A 16,201-nucleotide genomic window follows, 5' to 3' on the forward strand; every position below is an offset into this window, starting at 1 on the left:
GATTGTTTTGAAAAGAGAGAGAGGTGTGGAGTCTAGAAGCGGCTGAGGTCTGCCCCCTCACCCACTTATTTCCCTTTCCATCTTCATCTTGTCCCCTGTCCCCCAGGCGCCTTGCCACCTAAGATAAGGAGCTGTCTGAACCCTGAAGCAGCTGCAGAAGGGTGAGGTTTGGAGGATGAAGGTGGTGTGTGTGGGTGAGGGGGGTGGAGGGAGAACCTATAGAACCTGTTTTCTCCATTCAGCCTTTGGGTGTGCCTGGGTTGTGCTGAGTTGATTTGGTTTCCCCCCTCCTTTCCCAAGTGCTATCTCCCTTAAGAGTTGGTCTGTGATTTGAAGTTTCTAGTGGGAAGGGACTTTTTCTAGGGTTGTGGTAGAGGTGTGATTCACCTGTCCTGGGCTGTTTCTCTTCACCTGTGTTAGAAGGGGCCCACGGATAGTACACTTTTAACCCAAATAATCTAGGGACATCTAGGACTCTAGAAACAGAACGGTCTCACAACTGTAGTTCTAGAGTGGCTAAAAAATATCTACCTTGCAAACAGTCTTCATGCCCCAACCAGGGAGGTTTTCAAGAGCAAGCCTGTGGTGTGTGCCTGGTCTCTCTCACAGCTGCCATTCTGGGTACATGGCGTGGCATAACCGGGGACAATCCATCTGGCTTTCACACTCTGCAGTTGCTTAGGAAAGATGAAGTCAGAGCTGAACGTGGTGTTGGTGATGTTAACTACCCAGCGTGGCTGTTCCCTGCTGCCTCCAGTCTCCCCCCCCATTCATTGTCTTTCAACTTCCACATGTTGGCAAAAGAGGTTCAAGCATGTGTAGGTCTCGGATGTCTAGACAAGTCCAAGAGCAAACAAAACATGGTGTAATTGTCTCAGATTGTTCTCGAGCTCCAGCTTTGGTAAGCGTGTTGAGCCTCTGTATAGAATCTCATCCCAGTGGGTGCCTTAAGTTAGGACAGAGGAGTTAGAATAATGTCAAAGATCTGCCAGCCATAATTGACAACATCTAAGTGCCCATGGGTTTTGGGTTCGAGCTTAGTCTCCAGCTCGGTGGAATTTCAGCATGAACATTCTTTCCAGTACAGAAATCCAGATGACCGGCCTTGGAAACACCCTGTTTCCTATCCTTTTATGCAGTGTGCCGAGAACCATTCTCCCGTGGCATGAGCGAACAGCAGTGTATTATTGGTCCTGTCTCGTGATTTTTCTCACTGTCTCTGTTTCAGGTGGAGTCTTATGATTGACACCTGAGCGGGAACTGGGTTTTGGATCTCATTGCTGTGGAATATGTCCAGTTTTTCACCCAAGTCCTCCAGCACCTGGGTCTTTGTGGCGTTTCATTTGGGTTTCAGTGCTGGCCTCCCTCTGAGGAGAAGGGGAAACAGAAACCCTTATCTGTGGTGCCCTTTTCACGGGACGTAGAAACTGGAATGCTATCAGATAATGACACGGGGAATCTTCTTTTTCACATCAGATATTTCACCCTTTGCATTTGGAGTTTCTCTGTGACTGTTTTCTCAACCTGTCGCAGCCCCTTAATTAGAGCATACTGCTAGAGGACGGGCAGCGTCGTCAAACTTGGTGCATCTTATAAGGGCGCACAAAAGCGCCAGACAAGCAGTCGGAGTGCGAGCTCATCCAGACGCGAAGCCAAAACTCCCCAGATGGGTATCTCCATTGTTTTCTTTCTTTGTTCCAGGAGCAAAGGCCGATAATGAACCAAGCTGTTCTCCAGCAGCTCAAGAACTGTTGACAAGGCTGGGATTTTTGCTGGGTGAAGGGATCCCAAGCGCCACACACATAACCATTGAAGACAAAAATGAAGCCATGGTAATTCCGGAGAAAGAAACTGCATTTCCTACACACTTAGCATGCACCCTACGAGTGTGTGTGGGAGGAAGGGGGGGGCTCGCACTATTGCTTGGTCAAATGAGTTCTGGGCTCTTGTGTTTTGAAATGTATTACAGCAGTTTTTCTGGGTGTCTGCAGGGGATGGGGGTGGAAGTAGTTAAGGACAAACAGAAGGAATCAGAATTTAAGAAAACGTTAACCTTGCAGTCATGGGCCAGAGAATATTGGCTACCTGGCTGGAAGCTGTCTTATACTACTTCTGTCTTGGGAGCACTGTTCTCTCAGTAGCTTTGATCTAAGGTTTTCTGTGCTCTCTCTGATGTTGGGGTGGGGGGTGGGGTGAGTGGGGGCATCAGTGGGGTAGGAGATGAGGTGGAGACAAAATGGGAGAGAATCACATGTTTCATCCTTCAGGGTGGCACCCTCTGTGCCAGAGAGCTCCTGCCACCTCTGAGTATGAAGTAGCAGCGTGAAGGTTGAAACCGCCGCCTCCCTGCGCCCAGGCTCTCTGTGAGGAGGCGCGGCCAGGGAGGCGTTGACTGCGACCACAGTGCTCCCCAGTCTCCTTTCCTGAACACGCAGCTCATAAATCTTCAGGACTAGAATCGGGCTGCTGTGCTCGTGAAGCATTATAGAAACACAGGCCCCAGGTTTCCCCGCACAGAGGTCAAACAACCCATTTGTCTTCCGCCGGCTTTCAATGAAAGGAAGTCTGCCTGTCGGCCATCTCTGCTTTATGAATTTGTGTTCCCACTGAAGTCTTGCTTGGGCTGCCCTTTTGGGGAGCCCTCAAAGGAGGCAGCCAGAACAAAGACACATCTCTTTTAGCATTTGGAGAAATCATGTCTGCCCCTGTTTAGCTACAGAAGCTAAAAAACTGTCTCCATTTGTCTTGCGTTTAAGTGTCATCATCTTAGTGTTCAAAACAAAGACATGTGTTGAAGCACCACCGTGTAAGCCACGCTAACTCCTCCCTCCCTCCCTCCCTCCCTCCCTCTGCAGTGCACAGCCCTGAGTCAAGGTATCAGTCCTTGCTCCACACTGACAAGCAGCACCGCCTCGCCTAACACCGATAGCCCCTGCTCAACCCTGAATAGCTGTGTCAGCAAGACGGCCGCCAGCAAAAGTCCCTGTGAGACCATTAGCAGCCCTAGTTCCACCCTGGAAAGCAAGGACAGTGGAATTATAGGTAAGAAGCACACTGCCTGGTAATGGAATGGTTCGATGCGTATCACCCGGAGCACTCTTTGCCACCTCCCTCGTGGGAGGGGCTTCGTGCGGACCCTGAAGGTCGAGCTACGGACCCTGCCCCACTCACTGCTGACAGCTGGGGGCTGGTTGCAGCTGAGAGGATGAGTTCCAGCTTCTGTATTTTCGATGTTTATTTTATATCACTGGGCTTATGTGCTTTTGTTTCTTTTCTTTAAAACAACAGCAGCAGCAACAAAACCCACCTTATCCGATCTGTCCTGTGAAGTTACAAAAACCCTTCCACCTTCCTGATGAGTTCATCCTTGGCATCAGGTCTCCTTAGGGCACCATAACAGGGTAATGAGATCCCTGCAAATGAAGCAGTTTCCACAGCCAAATCTCAAGGTTGCATTTCCCTCTTCTGACCTATAGGGCCTGTGTTCTCTGATGCTTATAATGGAATCTGGTCACTGTTTTGGGGCCAGGGTTTTCTAAGAAAGCCTTCCTGAGTTGAGGGTAAAAAGACTGAATTCTAAGGGGCTTGAGCAACATGGAGTCAACTCCTTCACACGCCTCCTTGTCTAGAAAATCAAGGATTTGGGTGAATCCGTTAGCCTGTAGACCTGTGCGATATTAGAATCCAGGACTCTGGGTGTCCATTTCTGTGTCCCAGCCCTGACTGGTTGCTTGTGTGATTCTGCAGGCATGCTCAGCAGTGACTGAACAGTCATTTAGCTTGCCTGCTTTCCACTGGAAGACGGTGTAGATGGGTGGGACCTCAAGGTATCATTCAAGCCTTCTTCCTGCAACTGTGCTGATAACACAGTGGGTCTCTTCTGAAGAGTTCCCCAGCTTTCCCTGTGTTGATATCACAGTGGGTCTCTTCTGAAGAGTTCCCAGCTTTTCATTTGCTGGGCTGTGCCCATGTTTTTAAGGAATCGTGGTGCGTGGTTTTTCATCAGCTCCATGTCCACATTAAGACACAGTCAAATGAAGCTCTGAGCTCCGAATTCTCTAGTCACATGTGCTTTTATCCAAGTGTAATTAAAAGTCAAATTTTGATTTTATTCAGTTCAGACTTTGATGCCACCACCCCACCCCCAAGAGAGTACTGAGGCCAGACTCTGGGCTCACTGTAGAGTCTTTCGAAGGACTTAGTTTCATCCAGGAGGCATCTTCCACTAATTTTGGTGGGATCAGACTCTTTTTAAAAGAATCATTTTATTTTATTGTTTATTTGTTATATATAAATACACTGTGGCTGACTTCAGATGCACAAGAAGAGGGCATCAGATCTCATTACAGATGATTGTGAGCCACCATGTGGTTGCCGGAAATTGAACTCAGGAAGAGCAGTTAGAGCCTTAGCCTCTGAGCCATCTCTCCAGCCCCAGGATCAGACTCTCACAGATCTGTTTGATGTTGCTTCACAGTACCAAAATGTAATTTACATATAATATTCATTCACTTAAACTATCGGTTAACTCCTACGATGTTCAAAATTATGTACCTGTCCTTACCAGCTGGCCTTAGCACACTGTCACCATCCCCACAAGTGACATTCCACCAGTTTGAAATCCTTGTTTCCCCACGTTGGCCAGGTCATGCCTGGCCATTCAGCAGCCTCCTTCTGTCTGTGGTTGAACTGATTTGGGGAATTTTGTATGGATGGAGGATTTACCACAAATTCTTATTTACTTTTTTCCAGCTTCCAGCTACTTGGTTCTCATCTACTCCACTTCCTCTGCATTATGCATTCATTTCAACAGGCTTTTCTTGCTCTCTGTTTCTTCGCTGTCCTGTGTAGACAGACCTTTGGTGTTAGTTCAGTGGTAGCCACACAACTTCCTTAGCTCTTGAATTGCCATGTCCGAGAATTTAATCTCCCTCCAAGGATTTGGACACTGCTACCTGTTTGGAACAGGCTTGTCATCTTTACTGTTTGTTCTAGACTTGGCGCTGCATGCGCCTTGATTTTAAAGATGCCGTCCAAGCTGGGGGTCACATGTTTATAGGCGTGTTCAGGGACAGAGTCACTCATCCGTCATTTTCTTTCCTCTCACTGAAGTACAGTGCTGAAATTTTGAAACTGACTCATTTTGCAATACTAGGTATCAGACCAAGGCTCTGTACATGTGAACCAAGTGAATACAGCTGAGCTACCTCCCTAGACCCTGTTAGCACAAAAAGCAAAGGTGCTCGCTTAGCTTTCTGCACTGCCCGTGAAACATTAAGCTGCCGGGAGGCTCTTAGCTAACACTTGATTTAATGTAATCTCCCCCAATCTCTGCTGATCAGACTTCATAGCATATGCTCCGTGGCACTACAGCAGTTTCCTTCAGTGTCTCCTTACTTAATTGAGGCTCCCTGCGGGTGGGGGCCATGTTTCTCCAAGTCCGGGGTATTAAGGAAGGAATAGCAGCTATTCTGCAATGCACTGGAGTAGGGAACTTGTAGTTGGTTTATAAGGAACCACTCAGGATTCCTATTTTGAGTAGGTTGGTTACAACTTTCAATGTTAGGCATCTAAAGCCCCCAGGACCGTTGATGTCATCAATAGTGCCCTTTGTTCCTTGGTCAATACATTCCCTTTACTTGGCTAAGCATGAAGAGCCGGAAGTATTGAGCTGAAAGTGGGAAAGTGGGGGGGGGGGGTGTTGACAGTCTCTTGCGGGAGATGGGAGACCCAGCTCCTGGAAACCAGCCTTACACTGCATAGGTCAAGAGCCTAGGGAGATGAAAGGGGTGCTGTGCTGGTGACAGTGTACCTCTGTTCTCCTCTGTGACCTGTGGCACTAAAGCCTGTTGCCAAGGTGTGGTAGGGAGGAGAAGGAAAAGAAGCAAGAATTTCCTCTCCAGGCTAACTTGAGCTGCAGGTGTCTGAAGAGGCAGGCGTGGTAGGACCAGAGGGGAGGAGCAATCTCCTCGTGCAATCTGTGCAGGCTTTGAAGGTTCCCAGGCCTGAGCTGACAGGTATGGGTGCCGTACATGTGGCTCTGTGATTGCTGGGGGTTCGACGTGGTTTCTGTGTCCTCAAGAACTTGATGAGTTTATGAATTGCAGCTCGTGGTACCAGCTCTTAGGAATCCTAGGTATTTAAGAAAGTAAAAGACTCAAGAAGCCCTCGATCTTAGTGGGTGGAAAGGAAGATGAAACACGTTGGTTTCCCACTTCGGAAGCACCTTTGTAGAATGTGTTGGACAGGATCCATGTTCCAAAATCTATACCAGGCCTGGAGGAGAGGGGACCAGCTTCTCCTTAGCTTTCCATTTTAAGGAGGGGTAGCCTTTGATCCGGGACAGCCAGCATTGGATGGCAAAGGCTATATGGCGGGGTGGGCTGTGTAACACACAGGCCTCCTCCGTATTGGGGCAGCAAAAGGCTCAAAGCAGTGTTCTGAGCACTCTTTAGTCAGGGCGTTAGGGGACATTTCAAAAGGTGCCAACCTGCCCTTGAAAATTCCTCAGCCTCCTCTTACCACTTAGGCTGATTTCCAGCATGCTGATTGTGTTTAACCTAAGTCACTCCGCCCAGCAGATGCAGGGAGAGGAAGCTTGTGCCACCACATGCCCGGGCAGCTTCCTCAGATACCACAGGTACCCCGTCTGCATTGGGTTTCCACAGTTTAGCAAGAGGCCAGTGACCGTTAGAACATACTGGGCCCCCTTCCAATTCTTTCTCTGGGAGACCAGAGCTTAATGAACTTCCCTGCCCCTTTTCAACTTTGCCATGTGATCCAGAAGGAAGCCGTGCTTTATTCTATTTCAAGAGGTTCAGGTTCTCCCAACATTAAAGTCTTTAGAAGCGCAATGATTCTGTCGTGTAGAAGCACTGGCTAAGTGGCTGGGATTAACTGTATTCTCTGAGCGTCTTTATCGACTCTAAAGAAAAGGTTTTTTGGCAACTCCCCTTTACTTACTGAAACCCTTGGCATTACCTGGATGTTAGTATCTGATTTTCAAGTTTGCAGTCTGAAAACCTGCTGAATGTGAACCCCAGGTGTACCAGGCACAGAAAAAACAGCTTTCTGTGGCTGGCTCCAGAAGAAGCTTTTATAAAGAGACAGGCTTCAAAGATGTTTCCTCTGTGCCAGAGAAAACGCTTCTTACCGACACTTCTTTATGTTGTTTCCAACTGGTACCAATGGAATTGTAATCTGTGGTAATCCCAGTTTGGGGGAGAAGCCTATATGTATTCATTTGAAGAATAAATCTTATTATATATATTTATATATGTATATAAAGTAATATAATATATAAACTAGTCTGACCTTCAAAATATTTCTAGAAATACTGTGTTTTAAGGCATGTTCTGAATTATATGTTTAATTTTTATATCCAGCCGATGATAGGTATTTTAAATGTGTATACTTATTTCCAGAAAACGGGTGTTTTTCACTTAAGAAGACAGGATAGACTCGTTGAAGAGAGGAAATACAAATTAACCCTGGCCTTTCTACCAGGATTTTGTTCATATAAATATGTAGTGGTGGATTGCTAATCTGCTTTGGTTCCCGGCTAGTTGCATGCACACTGCACCAGGTCTTACTGTGGTATGCCTTGACTAGCTGGGTACTTCTAAATATCCACCCCACACCCTCCCCCTCAGCTAGCATATACTTCCCCTCTAGTAATCCTGAGTTAACATCTTTTAAAATCTATATTTTATCTCTGTTACCCCAGATTCAGTCGGGGAAATGGCCCCCAGGACCACTCTCCCGGAATAGTACGTGTTGGTGGGCTTTTAAGTTTGCCTTTCTTGATCCCCAATCACGAGATTCTCTTCTTCCTCTCTCTCCCTCAGTACCCTTGCCCCTGAAATCTAAAAGTCCTGCCTCCATCCCCCTGCCTAGCCATTGGCTGAATGGAAATTCTTTATTACAAATCAAAGCCAGCTTTTGGGAGCCAAGTTAAGACAAAGCATTAGAACCAATTCTCGACATAAATATGCAACCTGATAGAGTCACTCCCCTGCTTCTGTCTTTATGGGGTACCAGGAATCAGTCTTAGGCTGTTAGGTTTGTGTAGCAAGTGAGCTGTCTCACTTGCCCCAAGATTTCAAAACAAATAAAACCATATCCCACCACATTGTAAAGATTCTTCCTCTTTATGAATAGTAGATTTCCCAAGCAGAAGGATGCCAAGTTAGTCTAACCATTAGACACTCTGGCTGATGGTGAGGAAGAGGTGAAAGTCTCTTCCTTTCCGTTTTCCTCTTCACTGCTTACTTTGGCCTGTCCAGGTTCTCACTTGCACCTGTTGCTTTTGAAAGATGGTGTTGAGGAAACTCCAGGAAGACTGGAGGGCTCTGTGCAATGGTCTTGTTCCCCAATTCTGAAAGTCTCTCCCAGATGATGTGTCAGCTCTGCACCCCCACCCCCGCCCCCCATCTGACCTCAGGGGTCTGCCGCCTCCAAGGCAGTGCAGGTGTGGGGGGTGAAAGCCAATCTCAGCTCTTTGCTTCTCTCCCTTTGCTCTCCTGGGATGCTGGTATTTCTCTCCCTCCTCTCACCCATTTTGAAATGGGGAGCAAATACAAGCTTTAATGGGAACACATTCATGGAAATATTTCTCTTGCAAGAATGGCTCGAGCTAAGCTGTGGGCCCTTGGGCCATACCCAGACACCACCCGGTGGGATGTGCTAACATTTGCTTCCATGAACATGAGAAGTCGCCTTGGACTGACTTTATCTTCTGTTGACGCTCTCTGCCTCCTCCCAGACTTGTGAAATGAAGGTAAATCTGGAGGTGGCCTTTAGTCTGTTTATTTCAGTGACTTTATGTCTCCAGGGAGGTGATCAGATGTGGCCATTTAACTGTACTTTCTTTTCATTTAAAACTTGTAAGTCGCACCCTTTTGGTTTTATACTAATGCTGTCCCGCTGCCACCCGTATTGCCCCCCCTCCCAAATTAAAGTGCTTTGAAATTGATTTGGTAATAGCTATTTAGAATGTTTCAGATCTGGGTTAATAGTCATTTTGCTACATTGCCTGCAATTTAAAAATCATCGTTAAATATAGAAGCCTCTTAAAATCTCTTGGGTAAAGAAGGGAAATTTCTCTTTACATTTATGATTTGGTAACATAGTAAATGTGGGGAGAAATCCTTGGTGGTTCCAGCCAGCAGTGTCTGCACTGACTGCATTCACCCTGGGTGTTTGGGCTTTTCCGGCTGCTCTGTCCGGACTGGCCAGCATGTATGGGCACCTGCTGTGTGGGGGGAACACGTTTGTTCAGTGTTGGGACAATAAAAAGTAAGGCACAGTATCTCTTTTCAAAACTGTCTGCTTATGGGACTATGAAATCGTTAGTCCTGACACTGTCTGACTGGACGTCTCCCATGAAAGGTGCATAAAAGCACCAACCGTGTTTGCCAAGTGCCCTTTTCCAAGGAGTGTGGAGCTCTGTGGCATCACTTGAGTGTGCCAGAAGCTCCATCGTGGGTGCAGTCCATGTATAGATTTTCAAAGCATTACCAAAGCACCATGTAACATGTACAAAAAGGTACATCCAGGTCTTCAGGCTTTTTTCCGGAGACTTTCATTACCAGGCCAGATCCAATTGTGGCCCTGTTCTCGTTGAGAGAGGCGGGTCCAGTCCTCTCCCTCCCACACCGCCCTGCCTGCAGCCATTCCTTCAGGTATTTCCACAGTTGAAAGGCCTGATGAATGTACCTGAGAACTGCAGCTGGGTCCCTGGCCTTGCTGCATGTTGTGGCAAAGCGTACCTTGCGCAATGCAGGTGAGTACTGAGCTGGAGATCTGGTACAGAGACCTGGCTGTCACAATCCAGTGCACAGGGTTCCCAGAACAACACCCAAAGGGCAGAGCTAGCCACAAGTGCCAGGCTGCCATTCTGGGGCTGTGCAGGAGGAGAAGCCAGACAGTCCCTGGAGCTGAAGGTTTGCAGGGCTCCATCTGGGCATTCCCTCTGGCAGGAGGGGTAGCTTGCATTCTTCCCAGGGAACCTTCTCTTTGCTGAGCTAATAAATACTAGGAGCTCTGGGAGCAGGTGAGCCAGGAACTACTGTTGTGTGTTGGCTTTGCTAGCATGTAGCGGGGCTGGCCTGGGGTTGGGATTTAAGAGATGTACAGTCCCGCATACTTGGCCAGAAAGATGATGCCATGTAGAATTGAGCTTTGCACTCCTTGCCTTTGTGCTCTGGAAATCTCTCCTGAGCAACTGTTGGTATGAGGTGTGAGTCCAGTGGAGGGGACTGAGACCTTTTGTCTGTCCGGGGATCTGCTACCATGCTGCCTCGACTCGGAACTGCATTGACTGTCAGCCTCAGAGGTCCTTTGCTGCACTGAAGTGTAATTCAGAAGTGGTCAGTGACCTTCCTTTGGTCAGTGCAAAGAAGGCACAAAAAGCCTGGATGTCCCTTTTTAGACCATTTCTGCCTTTCTTCCACTTTCGTAAGCAGCCATTATTTCCCCTTATCTTTGATTTTTTAATCCATTGCTGTAATGTTTTAACTTTGAAGTTCTTCCCTTCGTCCATTGAACAGATGTTTGAAAGCTACTTTGTCTTCGGTCGTCCGGGAAGAGGAAAGAACTGTTGTGCTAATAATTTAAGAGGCACTTGGACTGTGACCTGCTATTTAGATGTTTCCAACCCCAGGGAAGGGCGGGGTTCTCTGTAGCTCTGACTGTGAAGGTGGAGAATGACAGACAACCTATGCAGTGCTGGGGAAACAAAATGTAATTTCTGATTTTCCCTCATTTAAAAAAATACATTTTAGGTATGTGCTTTATAGTAAATAAACTAGAGCAGTGTATGTACATATTTTATCAATGCATCAGGGAACCTGTCCCAGATTTTCTGGAGCTAATGTGGCAGGATCAGAACAGCGTTCTGAGGCAGGAGTTGTGGGGCTTTCCTGTCAGTGAGGAGGGTTTGGGAAGTGAGTGAGTGGAGGTATGACAAGGGTTTAGACCAGAGCCTGGCACACCATAACTGGGTTATGCCGGGAGTGCCAACCACCGTAGTAGACATGTTATTTCTCAAGGATACGCATTACTTCATTGCTCCTGAGGGGACAAGCTGTGCTCATTCATAGATGTGTAGAGTTTTCTTTGAGGGTGTGAATCAGAAGAAATGAGACCAGAGAGAAGATAGAAGTCAGGATCATGCAGTATCACTGCTTTCCTAGGAGTGGTCAGAGAGCGCTGTTAGGTTCCCAGCGGGAAAAGAGACACGCTCAGGGCGTGGGTTTATGTCGGCGCTAGTTCTCAAAAGGTGGAGAGCCCAGCTTGGATCCCAGCGCATTTGTGTCTGAGATACTGATGTAGATGTGTGTTCACATGGTGTACGTGCACTCTTCCTCTGCACCTGTCTTCCCTCTGCAGCTCAAGGAGGATCGCACTGTGCACCCGAAGCTTGGCCACTGGGCTAGGCGTGGATTTGCACTGTAATCTGCCTAACTTAATGCTTTTTAAACCCACAGTATGATTTAGGTCCTAGTGAGAGACACTTGGCTCTGGATCTGCACTGGTTTTGTGTTGTTGTTGTTGTTGTTTTCTGATGCCAAGTTTAAGTGTACTTCCAACATAGAAGCTGAGAGAAGGCAAAGATGGCTGAAGAAAAGCTGGGAGGGAGTAGTTACTCTCTGCCTTTACTCAGTACAGTATTTGGTGACTGAGTGGATGACCCAGTGATAGCAAACCCCCTGTAGCCACAGCCACTGTGTAGCCCCCTCCTACATCCCAGGCTTGGGCAAGCCAGAGCACAGCAGAGAGAGCACAGTCCCTGACAGCGCGATGGAACGTGGGCCTGTGGGCCTTGAGTCCATGATGGAAGAGTGGTTCAGACAAGGCAGGTGATGAAGACAGGCTTCTGTCCACAAAGCCTGGCATCTCTGCTAGCTGCTAGACGGAACTGGTAGAATTGTGAGGGATTAGACGATTTCAGATTATCCCTGGGGGATAGGGGATGTCAAGCCATATTTAGAAATATTCTTAAACACTTGCTTCTATTTTGAATTTGTATATATCTGTGTGCATGGCACATGCGTGCCAGTGTCCACAGAGGCCAGAAGGCATCAGATCCTTTTTTAAAAAAAAGATTATCTATTTTATTATTATTATTTTTTTAATATGAGTACACTGTAGCTGTCTTCAGACAGACCAGAAAAGGGCATCAGATCCCATTACAGATGGTTGTGAGCCACCATGTGGTTGCTGGGATTTGAACTCAGGACCTTTGCAAGAGCAGTCAGTGCTCTTAACCACTGAGCCATCTCTCCAGCCCCAGATCTTTCAAAGGAGGGAATCACAGGCAGTTTGAGCTGCTTGATGGGGGTGTGGCAATGTCACTCAAATGCTCTTAACTGCTGAGCCATCTCTCCAAACCATACTGTAGAGAGGCTTTTGGGTTTTTTGTTTGTTTGGTTGGTTTGGTTTTTTTAAGTCTTTATATTTAAGATCTTGCCCTAGGTGTGTGTGTGTGTGTGTGTGTGTGTGTGTGTGTGTGTGTGTGTGTGTGTGTGGCTATGTGTGCACACACATTCTCCAAAGTGACTATACTAAGAATCTACCCAGGACCTTTTGCTGCTGCTCAGCCTGCAGTCTTTTGCAGCAGTATTTGATTTATTATGAGAGCTGGCTTTCTTCGTCTCTAGAAGACTGGACCTGTCCTCCGAGGTGTGCCTCTTGTGGGCAAGGAAAATGGAATCACTGGCCTTTCTTTGCCCCACTGGTTTGCTTCAGGGCCTTAGTGATAGCCGCGCCGAGCCCTCGTGGTTTGTGCAGTATGGCCGGTGACCCCACTGGGCTTCGGACGCCAGCTCTCAGCACCCTGCTTTCCTCATTGCTGACGAATCCCAACCTTTTCTAGCCTCCCTTTCAAGTGGCTGACTCAGGGCTCAGGGTGTAGCTCAGTAGTAGAGTACTTCCCTAAGTGCGGGGCCCTGGGTATGACACTCAGTACCACAAAATAAAAAGCAATGGAAGTAGCTACTCTCCATTGGTGAATTCCAGTGGCCCAGGGCCACCTTCTCTCATTCACTCTTCTTTCTCTCACTGCCAGCACTTGAGGGTTTTCACCATGTAAAACCCTGTCCCCCTCTGTGAGAATTAAACCATCGGCCTGTCCTGCCACCAAGGAGCCCAGACCAGCTCAGGGTCATAGTCAGAACGGAGATAGTCATTGAAGAGCACATGGTACCAGGGGAGAGCAAATGTAGCAAAAACGTTGATCGCCATGAGATGCACTTTTTTAAAGGACAGGTGACACCAGTAAAATAGCCACGACAGGGAAACCAATCACGTCACTGCCACCCACCCCACTCTCCTGCATGGACATTCCATTCCCCCTTTTAGTTCACCATCATTTAGATGTTGGAGCAACCTTGAAAACGTATTACAAGATGGCTCAGGGCAGGCACTCTGAATTCCAAAGACTGGATTTAAAACAGTTCTGTTTTATGGGACTGATTGTATTTTTATGCTTCTAACTTATTAACAGAGCTTCTATTAATAATGAATTCCCATAAATAAACAATAAACTCATTAATAAGTTAAGCCACTCCTGTAAAAACATTAGCAGTCTTTGGCATATAGCAGACTTCTCATGAACGTCAGCAGCATCTATTTCCACCGTGGGAGGAGTCGCCACGCTTGTTACGCTTGCATGTAAACACATTTCAAAACACGGGGAAGGCTGGCTTGATTCCAGAAAGATGGAGGCATGGAGTGTGGCTGCTAGCACGTGCAGGAATGTTGGGATAATCATCTTGATTTCCCGCAGGAACAGAACCCACTCACACCGGCTTGCTTTCGTGGATAGGCATGAGGCCAGTGGTCCTGAGCAGGAAACAGTGAGCTCAGGGGGAATAGTGTCTGCTGCAAGTGGAATTGAAATATTAATTGCTCATTCATTCATTCATTCATTCGTGCATTCATTCAGCAAATATTAATTGAGCACTTACCATGGACACACACACTGCACTTACCATGCACCCCCCCACACACACACACACACTGCACTATCCAGAAATGGAGAAGGTCAACTTGAGGTAGGTACACTACATAGGTTCCCACAGAAGAAAGGGCTTACATGCAGGAAGAAACTAGAGAACAGCGTGTCCAGGCTACAGCAGCAAGGGCAGTCAGAGACTTGTGGCATGGTGCCCTGCGGTCACAGCAAGAACATTGCTTGTCTGCTAAACCTTTAAGAACATTTCAAAAATTAAGCCATTCAGTCCATTTGGTCCTAGAGACGAGACTCTCCGAGCTTAACGACCAGTTGCCAATACAATGTGCTCTTCATAGTGTGTGGATCAAACTGCTCCTCCAGCAGCTGGGTCTGAGTGCAGGCTGGCCAGCTCTCCCCCATTTGCCAGAATCCCTCTCAGAGGCCTGGGCTGCGCGATGCAGGCTGAGCATTAGTGGGCGTGGTTCCCATTCTCAAGGGCACAAGCCAGGTGACCTGTGGTTACAGGGCGTTGAGTACTGCTCGGTTGGTCTGAAAATTAGGAGCGTCTACCTGTAGCTGCTGTGTTTGTTGGGTGAGTACTGGGCTTCCCTTCCCATAACCCTCTGTGCTTTTGCCTAGATGTATTTTTAGGTTGGCTTGTTTCCAATCCACGGCTCCCCCACCCCCATTCCCAGCTCTGGCTTGCTTTCGTAGAAGTTAAATTTTAATTCTAAACCCAGAGCAGACCTTCCCGTGTTGGGCCTTTCCCTGAACTGGTCATACCAAGTTTTCCATCGTCTGCCTGTTATGAAACGAGGCAAGTTGATCTCTCCCCACCTTGCTGAACCTGCCTTGCTGTTGTTAGTTTCAAGGATCGGATTCTCCTGGGATCTTAAATTGCATCTTTGTTTCCATGTCCTGCATCTTTTCTGTTGTAGTTCTGTGTTGCCTGTGTGTCTCCCCAGCACATGTTTGCTGGCAGTGGGTTTTTAAAGATTCAGAGGAATTTGATGAGAGATGAGCAATTCATCTTGGTTCAAGGGAAGATTCATTATCTCCACATTATATAGACTCACTGTTAAATCTCAGATATTTTGTCAGCTTTTTCATTATCTTCCTATCAGTTTTTTTCCCTTTCCTGTAGAGTGACTTAGCAGTTTATTTCCCCTGATAAGCAACATTCTTTTAATTTACCAAAGTACATTGTATGAAATATACTTCGATAAAAATCTGTGTAGACCAGAAAACTTTCCACTGGTCCTGGAGAGGGGTGTGTGTGTGTGTGTGTCTATATTAACTCTCAGCAGTCCCAGCTGTGCCTAGACTCCTTCAAAGTATTTTCAAAGTATTTTGATCTCTCATTTCAGCCACAATTACAAGTTCATCGGAAAATGATGACCGGAGTGGATCCAGCCTGGAATGGAATCGAGATGGATTAGGGGTTCAGAAGGGAGTGCTTCATGACCGAAGGGCCGATAACTGCTCCCCAGTGGCAGAAGAGGAGACAACTGGGTTGGCAGAGAGCGTGCTGCCCAAGGCGGAACCCTCAGCCGGAGATGGTCCGCTCCCTTATTCTCAGAGCTCCAGCACGCTAATAATGCCACGGCCCAACTCAGTTGCAGGTAAGGCCACGTCTCAGGTCCTGGCTTCTGTTTCTTTACCCAGAAAATTAATCCAGACACAAGCCAGCAGTATGATCTTTTCCATAGGCCTCAGTGTACTTGCTATAAGCACACACGGTCTGTTAGGGGTCCTTTTCCTCTGTATTGCTTTAAATCTGTGATTCGTGATGTTGGTTCTTTGTAGGTGAGGGGGAAAGTTCAGTAACTCTGCCCTTAGTGTTTTTTTTTTTTTTTTTTTTTTTTTTTTTTTTAAAGCATGTGTGCATGTGTGAACTATGACTTCTGAATATATGTTGGCATAGCAGACATTATTTAAAGTGAAGTTGATAACCAGATCAAAGGATTTCTAATTCAACTTTAAAACTTTGTTTTGTATAGTTGAGGCTCATCACAGCTGGGAGGTCAAATGCTTCTGTAAAATTTAGCTGTAACGGAGCGCACAGCTGAAAGCGTGTGCAGTAGTGGGAGTGAGAGCAAGATTCGGCGGCTAGATACAGAGCCATGCACACACACACACACACACACACTCACACACACCAACAGTCACACTCACACAAACACATATTCTCTCTCTCACACACACACAGACACTCACACATACTCTCTCTCTCTCACACACACA

The 16,201-nt window shown here is 47.1% G+C and overlaps 1 protein-coding gene across 2 annotated transcripts in view; it reads left to right on the forward strand.

The window, feature by feature from the left end:
• The window catches only part of TANC1 (tetratricopeptide repeat, ankyrin repeat and coiled-coil containing 1), a 221,004-nt gene that overhangs the window by 148,354 nt on the left and 56,449 nt on the right, over positions 1–16,201 (forward strand). For both annotated transcript variants that reach the window (XM_080927145.1, XM_080927144.1), the window contains 3 exons: positions 1,702–1,832; positions 2,856–3,042; positions 15,325–15,579. In XM_080927145.1, the coding sequence (XP_080783271.1) occupies positions 1,702–1,832; positions 2,856–3,042; positions 15,325–15,579 (573 nt within the window). The remainder of the gene's footprint in view (positions 1–1,701; positions 1,833–2,855; positions 3,043–15,324; positions 15,580–16,201) is intronic.

The sequence above is a fragment of the Micromys minutus genome (assembly GCF_963924665.1).
Source record: "Micromys minutus genome assembly, chromosome: 13".
Taxonomy (NCBI): domain Eukaryota; kingdom Metazoa; phylum Chordata; class Mammalia; order Rodentia; family Muridae; genus Micromys; species Micromys minutus.